The sequence below is a fragment of the Lipotes vexillifer genome, unplaced genomic scaffold (assembly GCF_000442215.2).
Source record: "Lipotes vexillifer unplaced genomic scaffold, Lipotes_vexillifer_v1.1 scaffold655, whole genome shotgun sequence".
Classification (NCBI taxonomy): domain Eukaryota; kingdom Metazoa; phylum Chordata; class Mammalia; order Artiodactyla; family Lipotidae; genus Lipotes; species Lipotes vexillifer.
Genome location: NW_006788208.1, coordinates 1069543 through 1080251, shown reverse-complemented (window position 1 = coordinate 1080251; position 10709 = coordinate 1069543). Strand labels below are relative to the sequence as shown.

General features: G+C 41.6%; 1 protein-coding gene across 1 annotated transcript in view; it reads left to right on the top strand.

Annotated features, from left to right (window-relative positions):
* Positions 1-10709, top strand: part of TPP2 (tripeptidyl peptidase 2) — a 69075-nt gene that overhangs the window by 31431 nt on the left and 26935 nt on the right. Inside the window, exons 9-15 of the mRNA XM_007461522.1 lie at positions 795-922; positions 3553-3652; positions 5182-5330; positions 7053-7168; positions 7702-7870; positions 8590-8747; positions 9047-9123. Coding sequence (XP_007461584.1) covers positions 795-922; positions 3553-3652; positions 5182-5330; positions 7053-7168; positions 7702-7870; positions 8590-8747; positions 9047-9123 — 897 coding nt within the window. The remainder of the gene's footprint in view (positions 1-794; positions 923-3552; positions 3653-5181; positions 5331-7052; positions 7169-7701; positions 7871-8589; positions 8748-9046; positions 9124-10709) is intronic.

The following is a 10709-nucleotide window of genomic DNA, read 5'->3' as shown; positions in this document are numbered from 1 at the left end:
TCTGTTAAAGTCTGCTTTCCCTAGTGTTCTTTCCTTCACATTTATCACTTTGGAGTGTCCTTGGCCCTTTACCTTTTTTTATATTGACCACATTTTCTTCCTTGTGGTCTAACTTTGTCTCCTTTAATTAATACCAGTACATTTTTCTTATTTGCTGTCAAGCTCTAACCAGATTTCTTATATTTTAAATCCTACATTTAAGTTCTTCTTAGTGCCTTATTTCCACTTTCACCTTTGCCACTTGTCACAACTGTGTGGGGATCCCTGAGGAGTCATTTCTGAATACTTTAAGTGGTAGATGGAGGTGGACCCCTGTTGTCCCACCACCCAGTCACTGCCCAGTGGTTCAGTCTTTGCTCTTGGTCCTTTTGTAGTTTATTTTCCCCACATTTATTCAGTTTTGTGTCTAGCATTTTCCCCATGTTTAACCTGGGGCCTCCTAACTCCTTCCCTCCACTAAAACCCAACGAGGGTGTATCTCTTGGGATGGCTGTATCGTGTTCCACCAATGGTGGATGTGCCAAAATTTACTTAACCATGCGTTTGAGCGTACTTTGGTGTTATAAACACTCTGGGCATAGGAGCTCAGCACTTGTAGTTTGAGGATGTCCTGAGTGATTCTAAAGCACCTCTCCTGATCCATGACCACCATCTTACTTATGCTACTTAGAACCCTTGTTTTGGTTTGTTTTTTCATATACACCATGTTTGAAAATATTTTCACATTATGGTCATATATTTCTTGAAAAGTGGGACAGTTTTATATGTTCAGCGGAATTGTCTCTCTCTTTCAGGAGAATATGTGAAGTAATTAGTGAAGCCGTGTGGAAGCATAACGTAATTTATGTTTCAAGTGCTGGGAATAACGGCCCCTGCCTTTCTACAGTCGGGTGCCCAGGAGGAACCACATCAAGTGTGATAGGTTAGTTTCCTGTTTTAGAAATAGACTTAGAAACAAGCAGGCAAAAACCCTCAGTTCATCCAATGTTAACTGTATCTCTACTCTATGCAAGACACTGTGAGCCTTAAGTAGATCCTTAGGAAAGTGAAATCTAGTAGGGACTTGCTGATCTAGAATTTCCCCTACAGCAGCCTGGAGTAAGGGGGTTACTGGAAGTACAGATCCAGGGCTGTGGGATTACAAATGTGCAGTTACCTCTGCTTTGAGAATTTGGGCAAGGCTTTCTGAAAGCAGTGTGAGAATGAGGATTTTAATAGGTAGAAATAAGGAAGAGAAGGGCTTTCCAGGCTAAGTAAACAGCATAAAGACACTTGCTTCACTTCTTATTTATAGTGTAGGGCAATTTATTTATAGTCGCGTTTCCTCTTTTAATTTCTCTTGGAACATGCAGAAAGATTTAGATGTAGAGGAAGGGAGCTTCATTGTGAAAAGCAGTTGAATCACATTTGTTCTATGAATGTGGCTTTTTCCCACTCTTTGGTCTTCAGGATCTGATGCAGTGTTGTTTCGCTGTAATCTAACGGGAAGAAATGCCTGTCAACAGGAGTTGTAGGAGAGCAAAATTAGTTGCAGTCATAATATGAAAATAATCAAATTAACTTCCATTATAGTACAGTAGCTGCCACCTTGTGCAAAACCCCCCCTCCACAAAACATGAAACCCAGCCCTGATTTTTTTTAATAAGATCATGAATGAGGGAAAAAAAAAAAAAAAAAAAGGATCATGAATGAGGAGGATGAATTGAGAGATCCCTTATGTAGTAAATGAGGCCTAAAGTTTTTTGGTTTATTTTTAAATTTGGGATCAAAATAAGGCTTACACCTCTTAACATTTGTGATTGGATGCATGACTGTAAAAACTGGTCCCAAACAGTTTTTCTGGTGTATCCATCAGTAACTGAACAGATAGGTATATATCATAAGTGTTATTATAGTTGTAAAGATATTATTGATGTTATAAACAAAATTTGGGCATCAAAGCTTAGAACAGAAACTGGTCCTTTTGAAAATGATTTTGTTTTGAAATATCAGTGACCTTACGTTTATAGGACGTGCTTTTATTTATAGCTTGTAAATTTTAAGCAAGGTGTAGCTTGCTTTATATAATTTGGTTTTGTTTTTGGGGGGGGGGGTGCTGTGTCGGGTCTTTGTTGCGGCACCTGGCATCTTCATTGAGGCATGCACGACCTTTTTCGTTGTGGCACGTGGCTTCTCTCTAGTTGTGCCATGTGGATTCCAGAACACGTGGGCTCTGTAATTTGTGGCACGTGGGCTCTGTAGTTTGCAGCACACGGGCTCTAGTTGAGGTGCACAAGCTCAGTAGTTGTAGCACATGGGCTTAGTTGCCCTGTGGCACGTGGATCTTAGTTCCCAGGGATCGAACCCACGTTCCCTGTGTTGCGAGGTGGATTCTTTACCACTGGACCCCTTTATTGTAGTTTGAAACCTTTTGATTCAGTAATTCTGTTAAATCGTGTGTTAAAATAACAGTGCCTGCCAGTGATACATCCCTTGTGTATTTCAGATCTCTAGATATTTTTAAGTACAGAAAATAGATCTCAAAGGTATCTAATGATCAAAATACACTGCGCTGCTACAATGCTCAGTATTTTGTCATTTTTTTATCCCCAGTTTCACTGAAAATTTTAAACTAAATTTTACAAAACGATTAGTTTTATGTGGCAGCATCATTAACCTGAGTCCTTTTAACTCACTAATTTTATCTAGACTTCTGCTCTGAAGATGTGTGTGTTGTAAAGAAGAATGAGGAGCTGGTAGACTTCGATTCTAAGTCTTGTCTCTGCCGGTCATTTCCTTTAGTAAACTTTTTTAATCTCTCTACGCTCTGCTTCCAAATTTCTAGAATGAAGGAACTGCGTTTGATCTCTATGTTCTGCAATTGCATAGTCTAACTAGTTTGCATCTGCACATTTATCTAAAAGGTTGTATGTAGGGCTTCCCCTGGTGGCGCAGTGGTTGAGAGTCCACCTGCCAATGCAGGGGACACGGGTTCGTGCCCCAGTCCGGGAAGATCCCACATGCCGCGGAGCGGCTGGGCCCGTGAGCAATGGCCGCTGAGCCTGCCCGTCCAGAGCCCGTGCTCCGCAGCAGGAGAGGCCACAACAGTGAGAGGCCCGCGTACCGCAAAAAAAAAAAAAAAAATAATAATAAAAGACTGTATGTAGCATGTTATATGCTTGTTATTTACTACAGCCATTTTTGTGGTCATTTAAAAATGAAGACCAGTCAACTGATTCCTTATCTTTCTAAAGTTATATTTTTAAAATTTGAAACACATTTCTCTTTCTCTTTTACACAAAGATACACTTTTAGATACATTATTATATTTAATCCACATAATAATCCTGGAAGATATTTTTATATACAAAAGCATACCACCTAGTGTAACATCTGGCATGTAGTAAACTTGCCTTGGTTATTAAATTTTCTTATCTTTCCATTTTGTGAGAGAGAACTGTGGTATCGGGAGAGTAGGCGATTTACCAGGGTCACACAGCCGATGGAGCAGTGGGTTTAGAATTAGGATCCCTGTCTTGTGTCCTTTTGTTAATGACCAGATCCACTCCACAGGTGTTGGTGCCTACGTTTCTCCTGATATGATGGTTGCCGAGTATTCTCTGAGAGAGAAATTACCTGCAAATCAGTACACGTGGTCTTCTAGAGGCCCCAGGTAGGTTGAGAGTAGCAAGCACATGGGACTATTACAAATATTTTGTTAAACTGCATGGTGGGGAGGGGTAGAGTTTTGGTCATTTTACTGATTCTTTCTATTGGTTTTTGCATTTTCATTTTGATTAACAATCTCATTTTAGGGAAACAGGTAATTAAATAAATTACAGTTATTTCATTGTTAGATGTATGACATAACTATTCTGTTACAAATTTTACGCCCATGTCTACAATCCTTCACTAAGAATATGTTAGGTTTATATAAGGAAAATTTTATTTTTTTATTTCAGTGAAAGTTTTATTTACGTTTTATGGAACCTATTTTTAGAACACTATTTCCAACACCAGAAATGCTTTATGATCAGCCACTTTAACAGACTAGCGGAAAATTAATAGAGAGTAAGGAAGTAGTCAGAATTCATGAGTCTTCCCAGTTATTTGTTCCAGTTACAAGATATCAAGGTTCAGTGCAAACATTGGTAGACAACATAGACAGTGCAAAGAGAAAAGTGGGAATCACCCTAAACTTCGTCATCTGTCGTATGTATGGGTCAGATTTCGAAGAACATCTTTTTAGTCATTACCGTGTGCGTAAGTGGAAGCACACGCTACTCAGGCACTTTTATAACCTACTTTTGTCACTTGGTAATACAGTGAGAACATTTTTACAGGTCAACAGATATTTACCCAATAATATTTGTTTTAGGATAGTCACTAGGAGGGCTGCCACCAACCCATTACAGGAGTTGTTTGCATTGCTTTCAATTCTCTGTTAAAATATGAAACCAAATAGCCCCAATATTCCTAGCCAGGAACAACAATAGTTGTTGAGCTGGTGTTTGGTGATGATGCGATGGTGAACTCTATGGGCTTTAACTCAGCAGACCCTGCTGGCTTGAGTCCAGCATGGCAGCCACTGGTCACATGAGAGTCTGAACTGAGCTGTGATGCAAGTATGAAATGAACACCAGATTTGCAAACTTGGTACAAAAAAGAATGTAAATTAACTCATTTTTTCCTATCAATTTCATGTTGAAATTATAATATTTTAGATATGTTGGGTTAAATAAAATATGTTACTAAAATTAAGTAAACCATCTTTTTGTTAGCTTTTTTTAAATATGGCTTTTAGAAAACTTTAAATGTTTGTCCCACATGCTTCTCCTGGACAGCGCTATTTTAGACTTTGTAGACAAGAGGGTGCTTCTGCTTATTACAGACCAGAAAAGTACATTCATCAGGCGTCTGAGCAGCGACACTCATTTACTGTCCTTCTATAAAACATACTTGATGCTATGGCCTGCCACGTGTAAGCCCAGATACGCACATGCACACGTGCGCGCATACACGCACACACACAGACATTTTGTCCTCTTATGGGGAAAAAACTGCTGCGTAATAGTGAAATAGCCGTGACTGCGGTTAGTTCATGTGTTGTACTGTAATTTATTTGGCCAGTGGCCTTTTTACAAAGGCCCTGTTTATCCAATGGCCACCGTCGTAAGCAGACTCTTAACTGCTTTCATTCAGTGCTGATGGGGCCCTTGGAGTGAGCATCAGTGCCCCAGGAGGTGCCATAGCCTCTGTTCCTAACTGGACGCTGCGCGGAACTCAGCTCATGAACGGGACGTCTATGTCTTCTCCCAACGCGTGTGGAGGCATTGCCCTGATTCTGTCAGGTAACGACGTTGCTCACCTTACTACCGTTGCTCAATTTCCCAGCGAAGCGACAGTGAGTTGTTGGCTATTCCATGTGTACTTCAGCCAGAGTTTCATTACTTTTCTTAATAAGATAGAAGTAACTTGATAAAATGGATTTTAAAAGTATCATTTATACTTCATCTTGGTCCTGGTTCTAAAATGCATGACTTATGTATAAGCTTAGTTAAGTAGGTGTGAAGTATCTAGACAATTTCATGTTCATAGCATAAAATAAAGTCAAATTGTGGCCGTGAAAAGTAATTGAATAAATTTCTCTTATTTCAGGCAGATAGTTTTAATTCCTGAATTTCTCAGGGTGAGAAAATGTGATACAACTGGGAATGTCCTGGCCCAAAGTAAAGTTTAAGGTGGAGAATAGTTGATGTGATGATAATGATTTGAATGTGTATTCATTCAGCAAGCATATTCATTGGCTGTTAATGACTCTTAAGCATTATTTTAGCTCTGGGGCTAAATTAGTGAACAGAGCATCAAAAATACCTGCCTGTGTGGAGTTGATGTTAAAGTTGGAGGAGAAACAGACTGTGAACAAAATTTAAAATGGTTACTGTTACATGTAAGAAGACAGTGAATATTGGCATGGAGCCAGTGAAGCCGACAGGGTGCTAGGCTGGCGTGCGAGAGGCTGCTGTGCTTTTGGACGGGGAGCGTCGGCCCGGACCAGGGCTCAGCATCCGGGCGGCCCGGCAGGCCTGAAGACCCCTCCCCAGCAGCGTCCCTCTGGTCAGATCCCAGGCTCTCCACCCACAGTCCTGGTCCTGTTCAACCTCGCCAAGTATCTCAGGGTCGCTCGTGCCTCTTGTCTGTGGCACGCTGCTCTCTTTGCCTGGAGCTCCTTTCTGCCGTGTCTTGGCCTGTGTGTTCCCTGTGTCTCCTCTGATAGACACTACTAGGGATACCGACTCATGTATCTGTTCTCATGGAGCATCACCCTTTCGTGGATTCTCACTGACATAATGGTCACCTTCTTGATTTGCTCTCAGAGCGCCGTAACGTTCCCATGTTTGTTTTGCTCAGGGCTTACTCTCCTAAGTGTCTGCGTGTTCAGTTCTGGAGGGGACAGGAGTGCGCTCTTACTCATCTTGCGCCTCTAACAGCAGTCATTATCAGAAGGTGGACGGCTTGGCGGCCTCCACATCATTCCCAGAGGACAGTCAGCCCCAGCCTCACTGCTCCCTGGTATTGCCAGGGAAGCTTCTAATCAGTGGCCATGCCTGGGATCCAGTCTCAAAGGTGCTGATTTAATTGCATCGGGACCTCAGCATCTTTCTGCCTCCTTCCAGTACCCTTGGTGTTTATAATGTGCACCCGGGTTGAGACCTTGTGCCAGTGACCATGTTGTTTGACCAGCAGTAGTTTAAGGAAGGTGTCATTCGAATGCCTTTTGGTAATTTTTGCTCAGACGTTCACATTCCCAGTGCAGAGCCCGTGTTCATGCCGCTGCCTAGTGGGCACACAGGAATTTTCGTTGAATGAAGTCTTTGCGTTAACACAAGCAGCTTGAGTCAGACTGTTTTGTCAGTTTTTTGTTTGTTTTTAATAAAAGAAGATTTAAAAGTGAGTGTTGACGTTAAAACCAGAGGATGTGCGCGCTATCCGTACTAGTGAGCAAAGAGTGTTTCAAGTAACCAGCTCAACTGATGGACACTACTTTCTTGTTTTCTGTGTTTGGCTTTTAGGTCTGAAAGCTAATAATGTTAACTACACGGTTCATTCAGTCAGAAGAGCTCTCGAAAACACTGCAGTGAAGGCTGACAATATAGAAGTGTTTGCCCAAGGACATGGTATTATTCAGGTATTGTCCTTTGTACGAAAAAAACGGGTTGTAAATCAGCAGGATAATATTTTAGTGACTACTGGTTAATACTCCTATTATAATGACGATTGAGTTTTTCTAATTGATTATATGCCAGAGTAGTCTCTGAACTGTAAGCAGAGGGTATGAAAACAAATTTTGTACTGAAGACAGATTGGTGGGGCTAAGATGGAGAAACATAATAGACATAGGACATGTAGAGGGTGGAGTTCACGGCAGAGCAGCAGAGGGCAGAAGCCGGCCAGTCGTAATGGCATGTGGAGGTTTCCTAGCTTCGTCACTTGGGAGTAAAGAGGGTGGAGTGGAAGGCAAGTCCAGTGGCTAGACCAGTGTTTTGTCCAGTGAGGTAGAATTGCCCTCCTAAATGGGGTTTCCGTGTAGGTCAGAAAGGCAGATGGAGAAACTGACTTTTGCTTGTAGTTTGCTACAATGGAAAAGAAATTGGGGATCTGCAATAAAGTACTTTCTTGACCCAACCGTGTATATCTTACTGTTTGTATTCACTTAATTAGGTTGATAAAGCCTATGACTACCTCGTTCAGAATACATCATTTGCTAATAAGTTAGGTTTCACTGTTACTGTTGGAAATAACCGTGGCATCTACCTCCGAGATCCTGTTCAGGTGGCTGCACCTTCAGATCACGGTGTTGGCATTGAACCTGTATTTCCAGAAAATACTGGTGAGTAATAACCGGACAGTAAGCTGATGTGCTCACATTTATGCTTTGAATGAATTGTACCACAATAGAGAAAATGCTGTTTAGGCTAATGTTCTAAAGAGAAGACAGGACTTGACAATGTTATTATTTTGTATTTCATAGAGGTGTAGGGATCACTGATGGCAATTAGGGATCCTGATACAATGGCAGTTCGGTTGGCAGTGTGTCTACCAGAAAAACAGTAGCATGGGCCTTTTAGGGACCTGGAGCTTTTATTAAATTGTGGATAGTAAAGCATCAAATTCCTTTTCTTTCCCACTTTTACTACTTGGGTGTAAGAGTTTTTGGTTGGAGAGTGGGAAGCAGAAGCAGCCAGGGAGAACCCCGGCCCAACGACTGTGAACAAAATTGTCATCACTGTAAACTTAGGAGTCTTTTATCTTAGTCAGATTCTGTTGATTGTATGCAATAATGAAAAATATTCACTAAAATGGTTTGTGTTCAGGTTGTAGCCAGCCATGTTGGGTGAACACATGAATGGATTCCGAGCATCCTAAAATAAGTGTGAGGGAGGTTCTGTGGCTGTTTTATGTAAGCTGTGTTTCGGGAGCCCGTGCCTACTGGATTTTACAACCAACCACATGTATCCGTGGAATTTTCTTGACAGACGACAGAACGTTTTAAAATGGAAGAAAAGGAAAAAATAACTAATCTTTACTTTTTGGTCTTTTTAACGCCAGAAAACTCTGAGAAAATATCCCTTCAGCTTCATTTAGCTTTAACTTCGAATTCATCATGGGTTCAGTGTCCCAGCCATTTGGAACTCATGAATCAGTGCAGACACATAAACATACGTGTGGATCCCAGGGGCTTAAGAGAAGGATTGCATTATACAGAGGTATTTATTGGGATATCTTCATTTTTACTTTCTTTAGTCTTTAAAATGTGTAGAAGTCTTTGTGTAGCAGTCCATTTCCCCATTAGTCTGAGTAAGTCAAGGGTTGTCATGCGTGTATTTGTCCAGGCTGTTTGCCATTAATTATGTGGCCTGACATCAGAAAATTGATGCCAACTTGTACTTAGGACCTTTACATTTTAATCTTAGATTAATTTATTCTCTGAGTAGATTCACCCTTTTTTATTTTCTCTTTTTTAAAAAGTCTGTTTATGGATACTGACACTTATTCCTTTTTCAAGGTATGTGGCTATGATATAGCATCGCCTAACGCAGGTCCTCTGTTCAGAGTTCCAATCACTGCAGTTATTGCAGCAAAGTAAGTGCCCAGTTACCGATAGCTTGCTCTTACGTGTAATTATGTAATGGCTGTTTATGGGAATGGGGTGAACTTCTAAAGGATCCGTAGGCCAGAACCAGGTGACTGGGTTTTGGTTCTGTTCCTTGCTTAACGTTCAAGGTGGTGCATAGTCAGTCACGGTGTCCCTTGTTCACAGTGAGGATAACTGACAGCATCTGTTACCTGCCCTCCACCAGGATGGCGGCCCTCCTGACACCTGATTCAGAGGCTGTTTTAGCCTTCATCCAGCCTGATTCCTCGGCAGTGTTTGACAGTGACTTTGTCCCCTCCCACCCCCGGCCCACATTCCCCCCTTATCTCTGGGATTACCATTATCTCCTCGTTCTTCCGCTTTTCCAGTGCCGTTTCCAGACTCTTCCCTCTCCATCTTGTCTTCTACCCCGGAACGAAGGAACTCAGGTCTGATCACACTGCTTGCGGTATAAAGTTCCTCAGCGGCGCGCCCAAGGATCATGCTGCTTCAGATAGCAAACGGTGGCCCTTCACAGCCAGTGTTTCCCGCAGCTCCATCACCAAATTACACATTTCCACAAGCTCACCAATGCTGACGACCCCCCCCCCCGCCCCCCCCCCCCCACCTGCATCCAGATGCCTGCCGCCCTGCCCCACCTCCCCATCCCTCCCTCCTCACCTCCACCTGTTAAACACTGTAGGAGAGTTCTACCTGCTTTTCACTACACAGTTCCTAATAGCTTTCTCTTTTTTTTTCCTCTCTCTTTATATAAATTGTAGATTCATTAACAAAAAACAAACTCTTGGCTTGACTTTGAGGAGGAAGCTCCTTGTTCGTGCAGTCACTGCTCAACTCACTCTCACCCCTGAGTATGCTATACTTAAGATCTAAACAACTTTAGACTAATTTATAAATATTTACAATTAGTTAAACAGATTACTGAATAGTATGTAATATTAGTAACATGATATTTAAGCACCAGGAGAGAAACTCTAAATCAATGATTGCTCTAAATGGGTTTTAGTGGGGCTTAGCATGCATGTGACCCCTTGAATACAGATCAACACCAGAAGAATAAGTTAAAGCAAGAGCCCCAGAGGTCTATCAACTCTAAGGCATCCCAATTCCTTATTTCAAAATCCTGAATGAAACTTATTTACAGAACAGAAATAGACCCGCCAACATAGAAAACAAACTATGGTTACCAAAGGGGAAGCAGGGGAAGGATAATTAGGAGTTTGGGATTAACATATACACAGTTCTATATATAAAATAGATAACCAACAAGGACCCACTGTATAATACAGAGAATTATACTCAATATTTTGTAATAACCTATAAGGGAAAAGAATCTGAAAAAGAATATACGTGTGTGTGTGTGTATATATCCCCCCGGTTTCCTCAGGACGGGTGCATTTGCACAGCTGATTTCTTTGCTTCAGTTTCCTGTCCCTTAATGACCAGGTGTGTTCTGGGTCATCTCCGGGTGAAGGGAGCCCCGCCCTGCTGCTTCATGGCACTTTTCACTTGCCTGTGGTACAGATTTCAGCTGGTGTGTTGTCATTTTTTTTTTTTTTTTTTTTTTTTTTTT